This window comes from Netta rufina (assembly GCF_964035555.1).
Source record: "Netta rufina genome assembly, chromosome: 4".
NCBI classification, from domain to species: domain Eukaryota; kingdom Metazoa; phylum Chordata; class Aves; order Anseriformes; family Anatidae; genus Netta; species Netta rufina.
Window position 1 is genome coordinate 44,166,500 of NC_140127.1, and position 23,400 is coordinate 44,189,899.

Consider the following 23,400-nt stretch of genomic DNA (forward strand, 5'->3'; position numbering starts at 1 on the left):
TAGAAGGCACTCTCCTTTCCCTCACAAGTTGCCAGGCTTCAGGCAGCACCTGCTGGCTGCACAACAGGCAGCAGGAAAGCTTCACCTCCCTTTCGGGTGGCATCTCTGGATCAGCCTCAGGCGTGCCAAGCCTAGCAAGCAGTGCCAGCATTTTTACCACTGCCAGGAGCATCGCCACTGTGCTTGGGGCAGACAACTTCATCACTTACCTGTGGGTAGTTGCAGAAAGCTTAGTGCCTGCTCACGCTGCATCTGGGCAGTCATTTGTACTGCTCATGGGAAGGTGGCAGTGGCAGCTCCTGTGAGCCAGGTGCTTCCCATGTGTGTCCCAAGACCCCCATGGCCCTGCCCATTCCTCCCCCAAGAGCACATCCACCACGTGCTGCTGCATTGCCTGCACCCATCGTGGCCCCTGAGGCGTAACTGGTCGATAGGTCTGGTGTCTGAGGTCAACAGGGAGCAATACCCTTTCCCCAGCAGCAAATGGGAGTCAATGAGTTACCAAGAGCAGATCTTCAGATCTGCATCACAACAAGAGTCACGTAACTGGGTGAAAAAAATGGTACATGCACACAACTAAACACGCACATGCAGGCACACACAGTGTCATCTGCCCTCCATCCTGAATGCACAGCAACACCGGGTGCTAAAGTTTGCAATGAATTATTTATACGATGAATTAGCCCTCTTTCTCTGCTCCTAGAATATCCAATTTCAGATTTCCATTTTGGTTCCAGAAAGCTTTATTATTCAGATTTATTCACAGGATAGCTTATTAAACGTTTCCTCCCCTTTTTCCCTCCGTAATGCATAACATGCATCTTGTTTTCTGGTAGCACCTCTCCACTCTAGCAGGGGCTCCCAGGGTGGTGAAACAGTGCAAGAGCGCAATTGTTATCCAGACAGTTTGCAGTCTTTTTTACGAACCAATTACAGATGTTCCAAATTTTGGATATTTATTTGCTCACTTAAGTCAAAACAGTTTCAGTCCCTGAGTAGATGATCCACGGCTACAAACAAGATTGTGACTACATGTGAATGAGTGATTTGGCTCTCATTGCTGTTTCGAAATTCATTTCTGTGCCCATGTCTGCTGGTAAAACTCCCTTCCTTGGAAGCCTCTGAGAGAGCGGAAAGCGAAGATGAGTGCCCAAAGTCAAGTCGCTCAGAAGTTCCCTGATCTTCCCCTGCAGTTTCTCAGTTCTGCTGCCTTGGCGCAAGGAACTGCGTTTTGCAATCTTTACGTCTTGCCTGGGGTGTTATAAGCTACCGTGCTGGAGACCTGCTCCTGGCTGCAGAGATTGTGCAAACGGAAACCATCCCTGCATTTAGGGAGCTGTACTAAGCTCTAATTTTCCTAGGTGCTTTGGTAGTGCCTGGGACGGTGAAGTGGACTTAACAGGAATCACCTACCCGGTAGAATTTCCCTTATTTTGGGATTTCACTGTTTGATTTCCTTTTAAATACAGCTGGATGCCTTAGTACCTCTCAGACATGCATGTAGCTTTCAGCATTTATTTCCCAGCTCTGCCTTCCAGACCTAGGCTCAGTGTTTTCGTTCTCTGTGAATTCTGAGAAGGGCAAATCTTGTTCTCAGAGTGCTCGAGCTGTTTGGCTGAGTGTAGTTCTGTGCTGGGCTTTAAATCACGACAGCGATCTACGCTTCTGATAGAGATGGAGCTGCAAGCCTCCAAAAAACAGTTATCTGTTCGCAGAAGAGTCAGTGTCTGTGTAAATCATATTCAGGGGATGTCATCTCGCTCTCACTGAAATCACAAACAGCAATACCCTCTAAGAACAATAGCACTAAAGCTGTCCTCAGGTTAAAAATAATCTGTTTGCCTGTGTGCAAAGCACACGGTCCCGAGAGCTCCTTTGCCGGGCAGCAATATTTTACCTCTAATGACCTCAAACCAGAGCCAGCCATTTTCGCGGGCTCCCCAGAATAATGTTGTGCCACGCAGGGCACCCAAAGGTAGCTGCCTCCCTTCACCCGAGCACTGAGCTCCCTGCAGGCTCCTGCATGCTTCAAAGGCTTGGAGGAAGCTGCCGAGAGTGCCCTTGGTCTTCTTCACTGATTTAGGTGTTCTTTTAATCTTCTCTGATTTAGGTGCTGAGCTTTTTTGTTTGCTTTTCTTACTGAGGTGTCACAAGTGGAGGCAAACATTCCTCTAAAAGGAAGGAGCCAGGACGCTGGGCGCCAGCACCAGGTATTTTGGGGTTCTCCTGTACTTAGCATAAATTCATCCTAAACGTCTCTTTCCTCCTTTCCCCACACTCCCACCCTCGAACCTATTCGAGAATGATAAATAGAGTGGTAAAATACGTAGAAATGGGGATGTGAAGAGAGAACGATGACTGATCGGGGGTTCCCCTGGGGCTCCTTGCCTCCATCCCATGTTTCTTTCGGGAAACCTGTATTTCTGAGCAGTCTCCTGGGCACTTTTCGCTGGCTTGCAGCGAGAGAAGCGGCTATTCGGGGAGCTGACAGAGCGGGAGGTAAGTGGCAGTAACTAATGGCAATTAGCAGCAGCCTGGACAGCTACGTGTCCCTGAGGACGCGAGCTCTTTTGGGGCTTGTGCCTTCGCAGAGCCAGGCTGATTGTTGCCCTACAGGCGAGGACAATTTGCGTCCCTTCCCCAAGGCTTTGCTGTCAGATTTGCTCAGCAGTCTTGCTGAGAACAAGGGAGTTCGTGCTTTATTTTTGCCCCCTCCCTCTCCCAAGTTGTCGGAGGTAGGATGTGGCGGCAGGGAGGGGACGGTTACCTTCAGGGCCAGTGCCCAGCAGCTGCTCTGCCTGAGAACTTGCTCAGCGCTTACGTAGCGGCGCTTTTTGGGAGCGATGTACCAAAAAAAGAAGCAAAAAGCGAGGAGACCTCCTTGCTGCTAAATGACAAGCGCCACTTTCCGCCCGCTCCTCGCAGCTCGCAGGTAAGACCGAGAAACCCCCCCTCGGCTCCCCAAACCCTAAATCTACCTCTGACCGCACCGCCACCGCGGCGAGATGCGGTGACCCCGGCATCCCTGCGGACCCCCCCGGACCCTTGATGGGGGCTCGGGGAGCCGTGGGGGGAGCTCGGCGCGGAGCCCTGAGGGCCGGGGCTCCCCGGGGCCCGCCCCTCCGCCCCCCGCGGGGCCGAGAGGAGCGGAGCGGGGCGGGACGGGACGGGACGGGGCGGCCGCGGGGCTCCCCCGCCGCCCGCCCCGGCGGCAGCAGCGAGACGCGACGGGCGCCGCCGCTCCGCGCCCCTGCGCGCCCCCCAACTTTGCCCCCACGCCTTCCCCCCCCACCTCTTTTCCACCCCCTCTCCTTTCTATTTTTTGATTATTTTTAATTTTTTTTTTCCTTTTTTTTTTTTTTTTTTTTTTTTTCTCGCCGGAGGGGTGGGTAGGGGAAGGGGCTATAAGGAGCGGAGGGACGGGCGTGACACAGTCCCCGCTGCAGCGGGTTGGGAAAACGCCTTCCCCCGCACCCCGGAAAAAAAAAAAAATAAATTAAAAATTAAACAAACAAACAAAAAAAACAGCCGGGCCCCGCCGCCTCCCGTGGGAGCGCCAGGACAGGACGGGACGCCGCAAGGTAAGGCACCGGCTCCGGCTGGGAGGCGGCGGGGAGCCCCCCGGCCCCTCGCCGCAGCCCCTGCGGGATTTGGGGTCCCCCCCTTCAGCCTCGTCCTTGCCCGCTGCAGCCCCCGCTCGTCCTCCGAAGCCGGGCACCGCGGTTGTCGGTAGCGTCTCGCTTCGTGTCGGCAGGGTTAAAGGAGGGGGAAAGAAAAAACAAAAAAAAAAAAAAAAAAGAAAAACAGACAAAAAAAAAGTGGCTACCGAAAAAAAGTAGACGGGCAAGTCGCGGTGGGATGCAAGCGCAGGGGTTTGCTGCGCGCGGGGTGTGTTGCGTTTTTATTTCGGCAGCACAGAGACAATGGCTGCGGAGCGCTGTTTAATCACTTGCAGATCCAACTTTGGTGCCTTGCAGCCTCGGAAGGCCAGCGCGGGGCTCCCAAGGGCTGGCACTCCTGGGGTGCTGCATCCCCGCGCCCCGCCAGCGTGAGCCTCCCGCAGGCCTTCACCTCCCCAGCATGAGACACTCACAGGGCGTCACTGCTGGGAGGCAGGGTCCCCAGGGCGGGCGATGCTGGGTGACCAACGTGGCAGCGTGTCGCCGTCGGGGCATCCTGCAGCCGCTGTCCGGCAGCGGCTTGCGGTGGGCGTCCGGCCTCGGTAGCGCGTTTGGTAGAGCTGGTGGAGTTGGTGGTGTGTAAAGCTGGAAGAGGCGAGCGGGGTTGGAGGGTGAATTCCTCCCTGGGCGGCTGTGGAGAGTGATTTATGTGCGAGTGACGCTTGGGAGGCACGGCTGTCTTGGGTATAACCTGGTTTCCGTAAAAAAAAAAAAAAAAAGGGTGCTTGGGCATTACACATTGTCAGCAGGCTTTGCTGCGCCGTAAGGGAGTGGGGAGAAAAACTTGGTGTTTCTGCCTCGCCTGCTTGGGAAGTGGCTGGCTCCTAACTAATTGAGGAATGGCGTTTTGGAGTGCTGCTTGTCAGGGTGCCTCATCCTCCCTGCCCCGCTCTCCTGCCTCGTAGCAAAGTGCATACCTGCGAGAGGAGAGCTGCCGAGGCCGGCTTTCTAGTACCGCTGAGGGTCTCTGGAGCACGCGGAGCAATGTGTAGAATTCAAAACTTGTTAGTGTTTGAAGGAGGAGAGGGCTTTTTTCAACACAGAGATTTCATGTTCTATTTCCAGCATCAGAAACGAGCCGTGGTGCACCACATGTCCCATGTGCACCGCGGGGGCGTATTTGGGGTCCTGTGGCCGCGCTTCCTTCCGTTTAGAGAGCGATACCCGCTCCTTGCAGGCTGGCATTCCCAGCCAGCAGATAACGAGCCCCTCGTAATTGGAGAAAGCTTTGTAATGCCCCCAATATAATCCTCCCTTCCCCAGCCTGCTCCTTTTCCCACCTCGAGGGTCCCCATGCGTCCGGTGTCACTGGCCCCGACACCTCGCACCGCAAGCCCGTGTGAATTTGGGCCTGGGTGGCCGCAAGGTGCTGGGGGCTTCGAGCGCCGCGTGGGATGCTGAGCAATTACTCGCCTGAGTGACCCTGCTGAAATTAATAGGGGCCTCTTGTTTTTTTTTTTTTTTTTTTTTTTTTTTATAATTTGAACCGCCTTCATGCTGGGATGCGTGGGCTCGCCCTGCACGTCTGTTTTGTTGTGGATGACTCCTTCGGAAACACCGAGGAAAAGCATTTTGGTTTCCCCAATGTTTATAAATACAATATGGTGCAAACTGTCAAGCAAGCTGTTCAAAATCACGTAACGCCTGCGCCGCGTTCTCTGCTAAGCTCAGATGCCTTCGCCACGTACTCGCTGATCCTCCAACGTTTACAGCTCCCGGCCTACGGCTCCAGTTTTTGGTAGGAAACAAGGCCCCGGGGGTGGAGGACGGGGTCCCGGCACTGTGCTTGGGGACTGGGGGCTTCCCCGAGTGTGAGGCTCGGTTGGGTTTTGGTGCCGCTTGCCCCGTGGCCCTGTTGGTGCCAGAGCTGCTTTGCCCGGCGCTTCGGTCTCAGTGTGCCAGGGTCTCCTGCCTTGGTATGTACAACGAGATGAGATGTTTATTAAACTCAGCCCCTGCTTTGTCTTCTACAATTTACGTTCCGAAAGGCTCGTAATAAACAGTTTATTAAAAAGAAATCCTGATTTATTTCTGCAAGCAGTTACGCTTCAAGATGGTATCAAACGGTTTCGCAGGAGACCACCTTTTATGCTTCCCCTGGCAGTTTAAAAGATTGCTAGAAAAATAATCCAGAATCTAAGTGGGCTTGGACGAAGGCAAGCCAGGAGCGTCTGTCAGGGTACGTGGGGCTTTCTTGCAGCGAAGCGACAGATTTTACCGCAGAACATCTGGGCACTGGCTTCAGTTACAGTGCAGATTTCAGGGGGATAACAAGTCGTGTTTGGCTTCGCCTTCGTTTTGAAGTCACTAAACTTTATGTGAATAATAAAACTGTAAGCCCATTACTTCACTATTTTCAAGGGGCTATTTCAGGCCTCCTTCAGCATCTCGCCTCTTTCTAGAGCTGGTTTTATTTCGTTTTGCTAAGTGGGTATTTATCTTTTCATTCCCTGCCTTTTTGGTTTTAAGTTTTCTATTCTCAGAAGGTAAATTTGCTCATTTATACCTGCGGACACCCTCTGGGTGCCAGGTTTCCCTGCAGCCTTGCAGAATGAGCACGTTTTCTGCGTTAAGGGCAGCGTAGTGAGATGTGCACACTCCTCGCTCAGCATGCTCGAAGCAGCCGACACTGCTGGCATGGGGCACCGTGTAGCTGCTTCAGGCTGCCATCCGGGCTTTTAATAAGGAGTTAACACAACGCTGGGGCTTGGCTTGCTTTTTGCTTTCCCGATTACAAAACGCAGAGAAGAGGAGTGCGGGATGCTGGGGTGAAGGGCCTCGCACCTCAGGAGGGGAGGGAGGGGGCTTGTGAGTGCTGGTAGAAGGGAGCGCCTGCTGCTGGGAGTGCCTGGTGTGCCTTTGGGGATGATAACCTCGATGGGCTTTGCATCAGGATGTATATGCTTGGGGTGAGGTTCGCATGCATGCAGAGAGCCCCTGACATCTGCGTTGCTCACAGCCAGGGTGGTGCCACGGTGAGTGCTACGGGGCTGCATGTTTTGCTGTCACTGAGGGTATGGCCCGTCAGGATGATGGAGGGGCTGCGGGTGCTGCCCAAGCAGGAGTGAGTAGAGAAGGGACATGAATTATGTTAGAGGAAAGGAAAAACCTTGGGTAAGATGAGTGAGAGAGGACTCGAGTAGTGCTTTAGCTCTATTAAACAAAAGTGAGCATCCTCCTGGATAAATCACAAAAAAGCTTGTGGAAGCTCTGTTCCCCAAACTTTGTTTTGCATTGTGACTGAGAGTGTGCTACTTCCACAACAAAACTCCTTGTTAGACCAAGCAGCAATTGTTTCTGCCTGAGAAAACTGCTCCAATAAGCTAACGCTGACAGGAGGAGCTGTGAAGGCTGAGGAGATGTTATGCTTGAAAACTTTAACTAGATGTCATTAGGAGAGGAAGTATTTGCCCTTAGATTGGGAAACGGGTCAGGGTGATAAATCATAACTCCAGGAGAACGTGCCTAAAGGAGGAAATAACTTAAGAGGGACGCGGAGAGCCAATATTAAAAAGAAGTTCGTTCTTTCAGAATTCATTCTCCAATTCACAGCACACGAGGGCAGCTGCTGTGCTGGGGGAAGATGAATGTTAGCACCGAGCTGTAACAGGAACCAGTGGAAAATCTGTTTACATGGATGGCTTCATGGAGCACGCAGGTCATGTAGGACATGCCAGTCCACGTGCGAGATAGCTGATACTGTAACTTCAACCAAAAAGGTGTTAATTTTCTCAGGGATGTTTTATAAGACAGGTTTGGGGTTTGTGCTCAGTTCTTAAATGCTGCTCAAGCAAGTGGTGGGCCTGGTGGTATGAGAGCATTCCCCCCAGCCTGTCTGTGTTTTGCTGAACAAAAAGGTGCACGCACTACCCTGCCGGAGGGATGCACGCACATGCTGGCTGCTCCAGAGCATGCGGGGCTGTTTGGTTTTGGTGAGCATGAGCCTGCCCTGGGATGTGGTACCACAGGACTGGGCTGCTTTTAGGACAATTAAACGTGGCGGTTGGAGAGATGTTTGCTGATTGCGTGACAGCTGAGATAAGAAGCAGTGGTCCTTGCTGAGAGCACCTGGAAAGTGAAAGGCAATAATTTCTCTTTCCCACTTCATCCCCCTCTCCGCGGGTCCGGATATGAGTGCCCCTCCGTGTGACCCTCGCGCGCTCACGAGGTGACATGCTGCCGGGAGCGGCGCTTCCGCTGCGGTTTGCAGGGGGAAAGGGGAAAAGCATTGTTCTCTTAATTAAGTACATTGCCTTTTCTTTTTTTTTTTTTTTTTTTTTTTTTTTTTTTTTTTTTTAAGGGTTGGAGCTTTATTGGGGTGAGAATTATGCTTTTTTCATCTTTCTCACTTTTAACCTTGCCCGTACTGCAGGCGGATCGCAGGTTCTGGATACAGGGATTGCTCAGAGGAGAGGGTTTTTACAAAGCAGCCAGGGTAGCAGCAAAAGGCGAGCTCACCTTCTCCTGCTGCTTCATTAAGTTGTACCAGGTTTACTGTTGATTTGTTTATATTGAAACAGTCGAAATGTGTCTGAGCATATGGAGGGCCTGGTGCAAGTTGTGCTGCTTAGACAGGGCTGGTGGTCATGCAGGAAAGCCAAGTGTCCCAGAGCTGCCAGCTGCTCTCTGGATGCAAGGGAAAACATCCTCAAGCAGTGTCAGCGACATTCTTGCTGTTCCTCTGGCTACTAAAGCTGCATGTAACTCTCCGTGGGTTTTTCCTCATGAGAAGAGTTACTTACTTCAGTGTGATTTGTAGGAACTAATAGGATCTCCTCCTTATTTGGGGAAGACCCTAGGGGCGCTCTCCGACTGTTTTTTCAGTAATGAGGAATAATGAATAAAATCCTAACAGTCCTAGGAGGTATTAAAGTTGCAATTTTGCAGGGAAGATTTACTGTCAGTCAATTAAAACTTTTATAATCCTGTTAGAGCACAATAGTTGAAATAATACGTCTTATGAAAAATCTGCTTTTAAGACCCTTTCACACCATGTGAACAAAGCAAAGCTTGGATTTAAAGTCTTTTAATATTTGAATTGACCAAGTATCTTAAGGCAGCGAGTAAGACACCCCTTGCCGGCGTGTGACAGCAGGGATGCAGGCTCAAGGCAGGAGGAGTGCTACGTTAAGTTATGGTGCTCACTCCAATCCCCACTCATTTAAGAAAACGCGGTCACAGGGCTGTAAGAAAACCCCAACAATCAGTGCTTTAACTAGGAAATGCCAAACACATAGATCCTGGTGATATGTGCTTCCAGTAGGCTGAAACATCCCGCAGCTGCTTGCAGTTTCCCTGGGCTGAGCCACGTTGGATCCCGCGCTACGTGAAGGCGAAGTGTTGGTACCTGAAACCGCAGCTGGGCGCTGCTCAGCTTCTTGCAGGGGCAAAGCCAGCGCAGCGGCACAGGCAGAGGTACTACGTCTTGATGGGTATCCAGCACCCACCCGAGCTGGTTTTTCTTTCCCTGAAAATTGAGCCACAAATACCCACCCACGCCACTCCCAAAAAAATAAAAAAAAATAGCCTAGACCTCCTTGGCCTGCTGAAGTGCCTTGTGTGGATAAAACACCAAAGGGCGGGTGGTTTCTTGAGTGAATGGCTTTTTGCTTATGCAGTGCTGCGTTCAAGGTGATGTTGAAATGATGCTTTGTCCTCGAGCTGTACTTTCTCTCCATGCCAGCAAAGCAGCACCCCCAGGAGGCAGCCTGGCTCCCATGCCACATCTCTCACTGTGCCTTTTGCTTTTGGAAAGGGAAGGTCCCCTGACATGCGTTCCAGCCGTCTCCTAATGCAGAAATCCCTTCTTCCTTTTTCTTTCACTCCCTTTTCCTTTTCTTCCCTCTTGCTTCCCTTCTCTCCCACCAGGCAAGGAGGACTGGTGGCCGTAAGAAGGCTGTGGGGCTGTTTGGATGTTCGCTCACCCGTGGCAGCCCGACCTACCTGCCCACATGTGTTCCCTGTGCGTTGGCTCGCGGTGCCGAGATGAAGGACTGACCTTTCGCCTGTCCGGCTGGACAAACAAACGCTGGTCCAGCCGTGGCGTGGGGCTGGAGCCTGCCCTGTCAGTAAGCCATTTCTCAAATCCCATATCACAGCTCTGCAGCTGGCCCTGGTGGGGTTTGAAGCTCCCCTGGTACTTTGATTTGAGAGTGCATCGCTGGAAACTTTTCAGCTTGATCGTGCAGAAGGTCGTGGCTTGAGCTGCTTAGCAGAAACTGCTGCACAACCACCCAGAGCCCGGCAGCTCCCAAATACACTTGGAACCTGCTTTGTTTGTAACTCCCCTTTGCAAGTGTTGCTGGGCGAGAGCAGGAGGGCTGGGAGGGTCTGCCAGCCCCGTGGTGTTGGTGGGCCAGGGTGCGGGCATCCCGGGGAGCCAGAGCCCAGCCCAGCGCTGGAGAGGGGCTGCTCACACCCTCTGCAGTGACACACGGGCAATCCCAGTGCTCTCTTCTCTCACCCTGCTACCCTCCAAAAAAATGAAGGGAACCAAAGCTAAGCAGTCTTACTAGGAAAGAGGAGGAAGATGCACACGTAGGCAGGTCTGTATGACTAACACTTTCTCTGGGCATGGTTCCTTAGCCTTGGAGATGCCAAATGACACTGGCTGCACCCAGCGCTGCCATGCTATACCGTATGGGTCCCTGCTTTCTCCTGAGCCTTGGCTGTATTTGTTGCTTTCGTGTGTCCCAGTGACTGGTGAGGGGATTGGGAAACCAGGGCTGGAGCCTCTGTGCTTGGGCCTGGACAGTATTAACCTCACCTGATGGCCACTGTGTGAAGGTCAGGTGTTTGGGGTAAGGAGAAGGTCAGATTTTCTTTGGTATTAGTCAAAATGATGGGCAGCACAGTGTGGCCACAGGTAGCTAAGTCAAGTGCAGCTAGCTTCTATGGCCAGCAATTTTCAGTTTACTGAGCTGCCCTCTGTCTGAATTGCCTTTTATTATTATTATTTTTTTTTAATTTCTATTTTTTAAGCAAGATGCTAAGGAGATAAAGGTCAGTTGGGAAAATCTAGCTATTGTGAACATTGCTGCTTTTTCTCATTCTTTCCCATGCAGTCTACAAAACCGAGGGTGCAGAAGAAAGGCTGATTGTCCCCCCGTGATGTGAGCCACTTGTGATGAGCCTCCCTGTGCTCACATCCACGCGCAGCCTCCAAAGAAGCTGACAGAGCTGGCGTTGTGCCGAGGAAACAGTGCAGGTGCTCTTCAGGGGATGGCAAAGACCATCGTGGGGCAGGTGCCCCTGCTGGGCCCTGGGAAGCCCTTCCCTGTGGGTTAGAATGGGAATATTTCAATATAGGTACCATCAGCACTACATTTGGTACTTTCTATTTTCAGAGGCTTTACGAATGTTTACATATTTGCAGCAACCCTTTTCCAGCTAGGGAAAATGGGACACGGGATCTGAGCGTTACTGTGGTATGTAACAAGTCCTTGTGAGAGAGCACCTTAGTGGTGGTGCATTAAGGATTCATAGGAAGGAAAATTCCTCTTACATGCCTTTAAAGCAAAGCTGAAGGCAGATAATATTAAAAAGGAATCCAATTTTGGCCAATAAATTACACTGGAAAATTAGGATTCTGATGATAATTGAGGAGCTGGAAATGTTGGAGGGTCAGCATAATCTGTAGTACCATGCTCAGCAGTAATATGTGGCTAGAAGCTCAAACCAGTAAAAAAGGGCGTAATTCCTTCAAAGTCAGCTGAGAACCTGGTTTATGTGATTCAGGTGTAACTACAAGCAATGCAGGGGAAATAAGGATAAGATTGAAAAAACATGGGAAAGAGCAGAATGGATCAGAAATAGCTTTTATCCCCACTCAAATTACATTTGCTCCTCGTTCCATGTTTAGTTATCTACAAATATTCCTGGACTGAAACAATCCAAAATCCAACCTTGCAAATGCATTTGGGGTGCCTGCTGCACTATCTGTGTGAATTCCCATCGCCGTGTCTTTGCTCTGAGGTGTCCACCAGTGCTGCTATTCCCAATGCTGGAGAAACTGTTTGTGATGGAAGCTGAGGGAATCGGCCTCTGCATGCCCAAAGGAACTGCAAAGCAGTAAGAAATGTTCCCCTTTTTTTAAGTCATCTATCAAAAAGTGGAAGGAAAGAAGTGCATGAGCAATTACAGTGCACTGATGGCAATTCAGAGCTCTCCGAGGGTCTCTCAGCTCAAGCCCCAGCAGTATGAAGATGCACGGACTCGATCCTGCTCCCAAGCTGCGGTTCTGCTTTCTGTCCTCCCCTGACACACCAGCCACCCTCGTCTCATAAGGGTTTTGGCAGGGGCCGTTGCTTGTGATGTCATTTGGAGCTATTATAGGGAAGCACGGGGAAACTTTGTACCAAACAGCAATTTGCTGGTGTTGGCTGTAGTTTGTAATTGTCAGGGCGTGCTCCTCCCTGCTAATCCTCTTGCTGAAATTCATTACGGACAGGCAGCGACATCCACTCGCACAGCCATGCTCAAGGCACAGGGACTTGGCCTTAGAAAGTGGCTATTGTTTAGTGATTAAAGGAAAGGATTATATTGGGATTTCCGTGAACAAGGAAATTTGCTGCCCCACTTTTATTGCTCATAACAAGGGGATAATAATTGCTCTCTCTTACAAAACACCTCGAGATCCTGTGATGAAAGATTTGTTGTAGAGCTACGTGGCGTTCAGAGCTGGTTATCTTAAATGGTCTGGAGTTGTGCAAACTCAGATTTCTCTGCCCCATGTGATTTTTCCTACTGGGGCTCAAACCCTGCTGAGACAATGGAAAAATTCCCCTTCTGTGCATTCAGCTTTGGATGCAGTGCCTGAAATTGGTGTTTATTGCAGAAGGATCTTCCTGTAGCAGTGTCACCCTACTTGTGGTCTCTGTGGAGGACATTTAGCTGTCTGGGCATTTTGGGAGGGCTTAGAAGAACAAGCAGGTATGGTGCCAGCCACAAGGCCAATTTATGCTGGAGTTGTGAAGGGCAATCAAGTGTGGTTTGGGGTCAAGCGTGCAGCAGGCTTCCACCCACGTCTTGCAGCACTTGGCTGCCAGTAGTAGCCTACATGTCTTCCTGTGCCCTCACAACAGAGGTATCAGGGAACAACTGGACGTTGTACCAGAGGTCGCTGGGGACTCCTTGTTTGTTTGTTTTTGACACTCACCCGTGGGTGGAAGTGGCTGTGAAGAGTGAAGAGCTGGTATGTGGGCAGTGACTGACAGGAGGAGGAGAGCTACCAGGCATTTCCTCAAGTGTCCCAGCTGGGATCTCCTGGCTCAGCTGGGTTTTTTGAAGCATCCCAGTACTGCTCGCTGCAGGATGGCGATCCCGATGTAATCACAGTTGAATCTGTTTCCACTAAAAGTGGAAAAATAAATACGTCTCAGCTTGGAAACAAAATAGTCCATGTAAAATTTGATTTTTGATACCATATCTCCCTGAGTATGTTTGCTTTTCAACATGTCTAATTTGAGACAGCTCCACATTTTACAGTATTACCCCTTCAGAGTTAACCTCTCCCATAAGTTGCAGTTCATCAGCACTGTTGTTCATTAAGATTTGATGAAAACGTAACCGTATTTCTTCATATGGTCTTATTTCTGCATAGCTGGATGTTTTCCCATGCTACTGTGATTTGCTCTGCTGAAACAATACTTCCAGCAAAGGCAAACCCTGGATTGAACTGGAATTGCAAGAGGCGGTCAGTTACCCCACAGATAATTAATTGACAGGGTGGACCCTAATAGCTTCAAAGGCACCATTAGTGTCTGTCATGTCCATGCGTGTTTAGGGAGCATTAATCCAGGGATTTGGGGCACAACGGCACATGAGTGCTCCTTCCCTGCCAGCTGCAGCACCCCACACAAGTGTTTCTGCTCTGGTGGGCTGAGCGGGTGATGCACCTGCCCATCTTCTACTTTGCCCCCTGTCCCTAGATGGGACCATGACCTTTGGGTCGTAGGCTGGCACTTCTGGCACGGTGCAAAGCAGCAGCAGGCAGCAAGCCTGCTGGAGCACGGCTTTTTCCTTTTAAAAACAAACAAACAACAACAACAACAATATGAAAGGCATACCAAATGTTTTCCAGACCCTTTAGGGAAACACAAGTATTAAAGTCCGTGCCTTCACTCTTCCCCTTTGGTAACAAACAAATAAATGAGCTCCCAATAAATACTTAAAAATTTCAAAGGCATTATTTTTTCATTCTTTACACATCAAAAATAATTATATTACAGTTGAAATTGGTAGGCGCTTTTAAATTGCTCTGTGTCTGAGGCGATAACTCTGTATGCTGAGGTGCGTATATTTGTGTTGTATATCTCTGGAAGTGAAGTTTGTAATGGAAAAGCTTACAGACTCTTTACTTGCAGCATTCCTATAAGTCAAAGAAGTCACACAATGCCCTTTCATTTCCAAAGCTAGATTTAAATCAGGTCAATAAATCTACAGACTCATTATGAGATGCAGCATGGGTAATGCAAACAACTAAAAAAACCCTAATGCATCGGAGTTTAAAAACAGGGAGTGAGGTGGAAAAAAAGTTAACCATCCACACAAGAAAATGAAAATGCAATACAAAGGCACTGTGGCAGGCAGTGCCTTGAAGTGATCCCTGCTAAATTACAGTCGTGCACTTTCCGCTCTCTGTAATCAAATGTTAGGTTTCACTTATTCCAGATGCGTTTGCTTCAAATAAACCCAGGCCCTTTTTGTTTTGTTACTGCAAGTCCTTGACAGTCACCCATGGACAGTCACGAAAGCAAGAGAATGCTCTGGACAGGCTGAGGTGCTCAGAGGTGACCGCGGGTGGCTCTGTGGCCCTGCTGCCTCCCTCCGGCCTCCAATGGAGGACTTGCCCGGCCTGCCTCCAGCTGCTGTGGGGATGGCCTGAGAGCTAAAGCTGATTTGTCCCTGAATGCGAAAATGCAGCCAGTTGCAGATCCTGTTAGCCTCTCCGTTTTGGCTTGTAATTACTGTCTGCCTAGATATTTGCAGGTCTTTCATATAGATGGAGTTAGGGATGGGAATGTCTTGGAGGCCAGTCGGAGTGTGTGTAAACGGGGTGTGGGAGAGCCGGGAAGTCTCCCTGCTCGAGCATAAGTCGCTCAGAAGGAAGGGGGGAATTGTAATCAGTGTAATTGTAATCAGTTCCAATCCAATGTAATGACAATTCTCACGTGTATGCTCACAGCTCAAGTTTACAAAATGGCCAGACTTTTATTTATTTCTACTTTCAGAAGGAAAAAAAAATCACAATGCCCCTGGTAAGGCAGCATGTGTTGAGGCGCTGGAGGTCATTACGCCCCACTCCAAGCTCTCAGCACCTGCTTCTGTTCTCCCTGTTCAGGTAAAGGCCCTCAGCTAGCTGCCCCGTGGCCTCTTCCTCTGCTAGCCCATGGCTGTCACCTTGCCCTGGGGGCTGGAGCAGGCCTTGGCCCCTGGGTGTTGGACCCTGTGGAGGAGAGGGGCTGGGGAGGACGCGAGCAGTGGGGACGTGCCATTAGAGGGCACTTTTGCAATCCTGGAGAAGGCGAGCAGTGCTTATTATTTCACTTAGGACTGTTTGCTTTGGCTCTTTCTTAAATTCAGTGATAAACAGCAGGCAAATCCCTCCAGTCAGCAGGAATATATCAATAAAATATTGACTCTGAGTTTAAAAGAAAAGAAAACAAGGCAAACTCGTGGAAGAGGGAACAAAAGACATTCAGGAGGTGGCACAGTCTGGAGAACAAAAATCACATGGTGTATTTCACGTCGTGTGTGAGCTTTAGGGGGCAGGGTTGGGGCCAGTATGTGCATTCAAAAAATAAAACACGCTTGGACCATGTGGCACCAAGAAAATAGGAGCATTGGTTGGACATTTTCAGGAGTGAGGTGGGATTGTGCTTGTGCTCACAGGCACTGCACACATTTTTGGAGGGATGCTGTCAAAGTCATTGCCCAGGGTGAGCTTGTCCAGAAAGAAACATGGGGCAAAGAAATGCTTTTTGCTTGGTGTTTTGTGTGAGTGAATTGTAGAAGATTTAGCTTAAAACTATGTGAAATCAATCAGTGCCCTGCAAAAAATATATATAAATAAAAGATATGTTTATTAACATATGTGAAAGGGTGGTATAATGCTGACAGCAGTTTTTTCCAAAACTTGGTGAGTTTTCAGTGCCTCTTTGCTATTTAGGTGTCCCACCTTTGGAAGTGTCATGTATGAAAATTGCTCCTGTTTTAAGTCTCAGAGGTTGGATATGTGAAAATGAAGGCACTCAAAATCCTACTTACTTGTAAAGGAACCAAGTTTATAAAAGGTTTGTCTTTCATTAGCAGTCGACGATTCTGCAAGCTATTTCACATATAAAATGGGCCGGTGCTGCCTTCCTAGCCTGGGGAGGGAGCACAGGACTAACGTTTACGTATCTTCTGTTGTTAAGTTTAAGCTGAAGTGCTTTTACAATTAGTTACAGGAATCACAGACAAATCCTTACCTTTTCGCTACACTGCAATAGTTACTGGGGAGAGAAACACTGTCTACCAGTTTTTAAAGTGGATTAGCTAGTAAGATTGTTTAAGAAGCGAAGCTTAGCCTGGGTAGTCCTATAATCAGAAGTAGTTTATTTTAATAATGGTTACACTGCACTGGAGCAGACTGTGAGAATATATGATATTGCAATTTCAGGGGGTTCACGTGGAGGACATGGTCTGCAGAAAGCATCCGTGTTTCTTACCTAACCAAATAATCTGCTGTAGCTGGTGTGTATAAATTAGAAAGAATTTCTTCCCTGTTGGCCAACGATAATACGTGAAAAGTCAATAAACAGTGCTTTGCTGCACACGGAGCTCGTCTGGTGTCCTATGAGGGGAGATTTCTGCTGACTTCGGTGACTTGAGTCAGACAGTATTTTGACTTAGGATCTTTGCTCTGAAAGGCCAAATGTCATTGCCTTTGGTCTGAATTCAACAAAGTATGCCTGCTGTCATCCAAATCTAGGTAAGGAGCTGGTCAGGATAAACTTTGACAAACACTGGGAGAGACAAACCATGATTTGACTGCAAGTAGCAGCTACATGTCTTAGGTAAAGCCATGTATGCCCTTCCCTCCCTTAGGGCAGAGCACTGCAGTAAGCTCTCAAATTATAATGAAATACTCAATTTAAAACCTGAGTGATGGAGATTAAGTGTTATAAACCCTGCAAATGGGAAATTATGGTGACGGAGCCTTGCCATCCCCCAGCCCTGTGTTGCTGTTGTGAGGTTATCGCCGAATAAATAATGGGCTGAGGCTCTTTTGGGGTTTTCAGAAGGCAATCACAGGAGGGGGAAGGAGGCGGCCACTGATGCTTCCCTCAGGGGGACATGTTTATATTTTCCTTAAGAGCTTGAAAAAGACCAATTTTATTATGGCTTAAAATACATCATGCCACTTCTCACGGAGTCTTGTATTTACTGTTTTTATGTAAAAGACTAGAGAAAGGTTGTGTGGAGGAAACAAAAGAAAACAAAACACCAACTGAACAGTGGATTTGATTTTAAAGGTAAAAAGAAAGAGTGTCTTATGAAGCAATAATCAACTTATTCTGCAGTATAAGGACTGGGGCATGTGTGCACACTGAACCAAGTAGCAACAAGCAAAGTAAGATAAAACTGTTCCTGCCAGCTCAATGTTTTTACCACGGTTTTCCCCAAAGCCAGTGGCTAACACAGTTTAGGTAATGGCCTAAAACTCTTTTTTTTTTCTTCTTTTCTAATTTTAGGAATATAATTGTTTAGCGGTTTAAACTCACTGTACTCATACCAGAAGTGGGCTGCGTTTCCCCTCACCCCAGCCAGAGCCATTGGTATGAGATCATTTGCTGTATTGAAAGGAGATTTGCAGTCTATCCCACTGTATACGTTAGGGTAGTCATTACTGACCTAGTTGTAGACATAATAATGAAAGGCTGAGATTATGAATTATTATGCCTAATTTGTAAGGGATTCTCTGCTTTTGTGTTTTGCAATTCCCATCAGGCTTGAGGATTAAGCCCTGCTGAATTGCATGCTAATACCAATGTGCTTTGAATATGTGTGGGTTTATATCACATATTTTCCTAATTCTCTATTTTTATAAAGAGCAATTTCACTGGAAATATTTACTTTTCAAAGGATTGTTGGAAGCCCAACCAAAATCTGCTAAGCGACGTTGCTGTGCCCTCCATCTGCTCTGTGCTTACTCTGGGTCCCATGTCCAGCGAGTTCTATTTCTCCTGTGGCAAAACATCAAACTGTAGCTCTACCAAAGTATGTTCAAGGCTTTTGCTCTTTGTTAAAGGGGGAGAAAGAGCCCAATTTCAAACCACTGTGTGGGCTTGCTTTCAATTATAGTTTGAGATGGAAAAATCTTATTTACATACTTTATCCAAGAGCTCTGACAATGCAAGTTTGGTCCTTACAACACATACTCCCAGTGCTCATGTGGCAGTACTGTGAAAGTTCCTGTAAAACATAAAGGGCATGCAACATCCTTGTAGGTATGCGTTAATTTCAGTGGTGGAATAAGCCTTTCAAACTCATGCCTCCTTGCTAAACTCCGCCATACTCTGCAGCTTGGGTCTAAAGGTTGGTTGAAGACCGTCGTAAGCTCTTGGGCAGTGTTAAATCAGCTGTAGGAGCCAAGTGGGTCTGCGTCTAGCTGAGCTCGTGAACGAACAGGTCATGACTAAACCCTGTGCTTCACTGCGGTCTCCCTTGAGCGGCATGAGATGAGGTGGGGGCAGTTTCTGCTGTGCACGTGTGGCTCAGCTCTCACCAGGGGATCCCTGTCGTTGCTGCAGGATGCTCCTGCTTCACTGCCCACTGCTCTTGCTGCTGCTGCCGCTCAGCTCCAGGACGCAGAAGTTGCCTACCAGAGATGAGGAGCTCTTCCAGATGCAGATTCGGGACAAAGCGTTTTTTCATGATTCTTCAGTCGTCCCAGATGGAGCCGAAATTAGCAGCTACCTGTTCAGAGACACGCCTAAAAGGTATTTCTGCCCAGTTTAAGTAAGGTCATTGTACTTGGAAGATAGCAGATTTATTTGTTGTCTGTTTTGAAACCAAAACTGAATCCAAATAAGAGAAATTCTATGAAGTTCTATTGCATGAAATACAAATGCCAGTGCTCTGGCTGGTGAAGTAAGTAACTGTGTGAGTCTCCATCCCAGTCTAGCCTCCCCAGCTGAGGGTCTGTGCATTTTGTGTGATTCCTGGTATCAGCCCAGAGCTCCCACAGACCACAGAAGTTCCCTGAAGTGGGGCCACTAACCATGTCTGGATGCAAAGGGAGGGGGAAAGAAATTAGAAACTACAGGCTAACCTCACCACACTTGTCTCTCTTCATTATTTCATATTGTGCTTTAAAGAAGCAGTGCAAGACAACTCTGGCCTGGTTGCCCCTCTTCCCAGCCTCAACCCTGTGGGTCAGAAAATACCAAGGTTAGTCTGGAAAAGGAATCAGGGCTCCAAAGGGTTCAGGGAACAGCAGAAATGCTACTGTCCTCCACATACCACACACCTCCTTAAGCCTTTGTGAATGAGGAACACTTTACAATTAGTGACACATAGTACTTGGGGAGGACACAGGGAGACAGCTGAATGTGCATGTGCCTGTATGTGCTTCTAGGGCTCTTACCTGGACATATAAAAAAAAACGTGTCCTGCTTTGAAGAGCTTACCCCTACATTCCAGGAGAGACCCCCGTTTCCCTCACTTGTACGTTTGTAGCCATTTATTCTGTACATGGTTAGTGTAGGGGTAAAGAGTGAAACTGATGAGGGAGAAGGGCAGGAGGCCAGAACCCCCTCTGCCATATCATGAAAAATGCACTGTGAGCTCTGCAGCTCAGTGCAGGCAGGGGGACCTCAGCCCCTCACCTCCTCTTAGCCTTCACCTGACAGACTTTCTATATTCCCTCTGTACATGCTTGCCTGTAAGTAACATTTTTGCCTCTGTTGCCCTACCAAGGTCAGCCTTGATAATGTAAAGTCAGTCCCTGCCAGTTGGCTGCCACCAGGATATACTGACATTATAGCTCTGTTAACCTTCCCCTAGGTACTTCTTTGTGGTTGAAGAGGACAACACACCTCTAGCAGTGACAGTGACACCATGTGATGCCCCCCTGGAGTGGAAACTGAGTGTGCAAGAACTCCCAGAGGAAGCCAGTGGAGAAGGTTCAGGTATTAAACCATCAAAGACTTTCCTTATGCCTCAGAGTTACACTTTTCTCCTGTATTCAAAGCTCCTCAGGCCAGTCTCAGTGTGATGCTGAGTGTTACAGCAGGTCCATCTGTATGATCTTTGGATCTTCAGCACTAGTCCTGCTTTTGTGCAGGAAACTGTCAGTAGGTAGCAACATTGGGAAGGAAAAGCATTGTAAAAAAGTAAAAACAAAAGCTGAGGTTATAGTTACAGAGTACACTGGATGCTGCCACAACAAACTACCCAGAGTAGCCTGGTTTCACTGGGGGCTTTGCTGTGGGCTGTGCACACAAGATAAGAGTGGGAGAGGCAGGATTGGTATTGTTGCAGGGCTCAGAAACATGCCGAGAAACAGGCAGCAGAGACAGTTCATCCCGGGAACAGTATGGCACATCCAAGCTGGGTGCTTGGAGTAGTCTAGTGGAAGATGGAAGCCACCATCCACACAACTCCATTAATGTGCAATTAAAAGTGCAATTTCTATTACATGTGTTTTTAACCTGAGTGCCAAACTCTGCCTGATAGGACAGAACTACAGTAACATCTTCCTCAGAAGATACAACCTTTCATTTTCATCTCACACTTCTATTTTGTGTCTGTTAGTTTTATTTTCTCTTATTCCTGGATTGTGTCTCTACAAATGTTTTTCTGTGCTTATAATCTAGGTGAACCAGAACCTCTTGAGCAACAGAAACAGCAGATTACTAATGAAGAAGGCACAGAGCTGTTCTCTTACAAAGGCAACGATGTCGAATATTTTGTGTCCTCTAGTTCCCCTTCTGGTTTGTATCAACTAGACCTGCTGTCAACAGAGAAGGATACACATTTTAAAGTGTATGCAACTACTACTCCAGAATCTGACCAACCTTACCCTGAATTACCTTATGATCCCAGAATTGATGTCACTTCTCTGGGACGTACAACAGTGACACTGGCATGGAAACCAAGTCCCACGGCCTCATTACTGAAACAGCCAATTCAATATTGCATAGTCATCAATAAAGAACACAATTTCAAAAGCCTCTGTGCTGTTGAAGCCAAACTCAGTTCTGATGATGCCTTCATGATGGCTCCAAAGCCAGGTCTGGATTTCAGTCCATTCGACTTTGCCCATTTTGGCTTCCCCACAGACAACAACGCTGGCAAAGAACGTGGTTTCCTAAAATCATCATCAAAGTTTGGGCGCCAAACATCCTCAAAGCCGAGAGTTGACCTGCACAAAGTTTGTATCGGGAACAAGAACATCTTCACAGTGTCCGACCTGAAACCCGACACACAGTACTATTTTGACATGTTTGCAGTAAACACTAACACTAACATGAGCACTGCATATGTTGGCACCTTTGCTAGAACAAAGGAGGAGGCTAAGCAGAAAACAGTCGAACTGAAGGATGGCAAAGTTACAGATGTATTCATCAAGAGGAAGGGAGCCAAATTTCTACGGTTTGCTCCTGTTTCGTCTCACCAGAAGGTCACCTTTTCTGTTCATTCCTGTCTGGATGCTGTTCAGATCCAAGTTCGAAGAGATGGCAAACTTCTCTTGTCTCAAAATGTGGAGGGAGTACGGCAGTTCCAGCTGCGAGGAAAAGCAAAAGCTAAATACCTAATTAGGCTGAAAGGAAGCAAAAAAGGTGCTTCTGTGCTGAAGGTCCTGGCAACAACAAGGCCTAACAAGCAGTCATTTCCTTCTCTTCCTGAAGATACGAGAATCAAAGCCTTTGACAAACTCCGCACGTGTTCTTCAGTCACGGTGGCGTGGCTTGGCACACAGGAGAGAAACAAATTCTGCATCTACAAAAAGGAAGTGGATGACAATTACAATGAGGAGCAGAAGAAAAGAGAACAGAACCAATGCTTGGGTCCAGATACAAGGAAGAAATCAGAAAAGGTTCTCTGTAAATACTTTCACAGCCAGAATATACAGAAAGCAGTCACCACAGAGACAATTCGGGGCCTGCAGCCTGGCAAGTCCTACCTGCTGGACGTTTATGTCATAGGGCATGGAGGGCACTCTGTCAAGTACCAGAGCAAACTAGTGAAAACGAGAAAGTTCTGTTAGTGCCCCTGCATACAGGGATACAGGGAACTCCGGTCTGAACATTATCCTACATCCCAGCATACGGATTGACTACTTGCACAGCTGAGAAGCTGTGACCTGTATTTGTACTGTGTAGAAAAGATATCAGCTTGTATATTTATGTTTACATAAGTAATTGTTTGGAGGAACTGGGGCCGGTGCTCCCTGTAGCATCTGGCAACTGTATTATCATGTGTCCGGTGACCCACATGTGATGCTCAGTAGATGTCCGAGGTAGCAGGAAACCTTGAAGGAACTGGCACTCCTTTGCTTCCACATTGCATGAACTGCTCCTAAATTATTTTATACTTAAAAGGCTGAGATAAATCATTCATCCACCTTGTTATGCGCACACAAGACATGCAGGCATACACCCTTTCTCTCAGTGTAGATGGTAGGGTTTCTGTAAATTATTTTATAGAGTCTTGTTTTAAATGTTTATGTTTCTATGATTGTAAACTATTAAAATCTCTCCCTGTTAAAATACAGATCTAAACTAAGTATTAACTGGGCTGCACATGAATCAGTTTCATTGCTAATGTAAATTCTTACCTAGCTGATTTTCATGTTTAAATACTGTATGTATTTCATGTACAAAGTTGCCATAACGTTATATTCCTGTACAGAAAATTAAAAACAAATATTAGATTATATATTGTTTCTTTTTCTTTATATTTTAAGGGGAAAAACAAGCTTGAGGACAGAAGAGGGGTGTTGAAACTTGAACTGAATTCAGCTAGCACGCACCCTTTTTTTTTTTTTTTTTTTTTTTTTGCTGTTCTTCATCTTTTGGGGCAAAGTGACTGAAGTGCAGCAGAAGGAATTACTGGTGTCAGGGGTTAAAATCTGTAAGGGAGACATTGAAAGAGGGTCATTTGTGGCATACTCCATGTCTGCTGTGATAGAAACACTGGAGGAACAGGACAGCACATCAGAACTTTTCTTGTTCCAGGTGAGAAAGGGTTCTGCTTTGTCATGGTTGCAAGTGCCGCTGGCATTTAGTGTTCCTCAGGAGTTCACAGTCTGAGTTAGAGCGAGCATACAATTCAAACAAATAACACACCAGAGAGCCAGACATTATTTTCGTTAGATTATCATTGAAAACATTTACTTTCTGGATGCTGCTGGTTTTGACCACAGCAATAATAAGCTGAGAAGATTTTTTTTTTCCATTGACAGGAATGGTAGTGCTAACAAAAAAATAGTACTTTCGTTTAAACTGCAGTTGTTTCCATTGTGTAGATTTCTTTAAAATGTTAACTGTCTGGATCTCATCTTTCCTAAATTTTCTTTCTTTGTTTTTCCACGTGTCACCTTCACTGACTCAGAAACTTGTATAGAGCTGCTTAATGGAAAACACATTCTGAGAAGCAACTAGAACAACCCTGTTTCAAGTGGCTAAGAGCAGGATACATGCTTCATCAGTCCCAATATTATAGTGTGGTT

At 47.7% G+C, this 23,400-nt stretch overlaps 1 protein-coding gene across 1 annotated transcript; it reads left to right on the plus strand.

Moving 5' to 3' along the window:
* Positions 1 to 8,266: 8,266 nt before the first annotated feature.
* On the plus strand, positions 8,267 to 21,936 carry NDNF (neuron derived neurotrophic factor; the record flags this gene model as incomplete). The annotated part of the gene is made up of 4 exons (XM_084285489.1): positions 8,267 to 8,337; positions 18,476 to 18,664; positions 19,731 to 19,855; positions 20,543 to 21,936. 4 exons carry the CDS (start codon positions 8,267 to 8,269, stop codon positions 21,934 to 21,936), a joined length of 1,779 nt encoding a protein of 592 aa, XP_084141615.1.
* Positions 21,937 to 23,400: the final 1,464 nt, after the last annotated feature.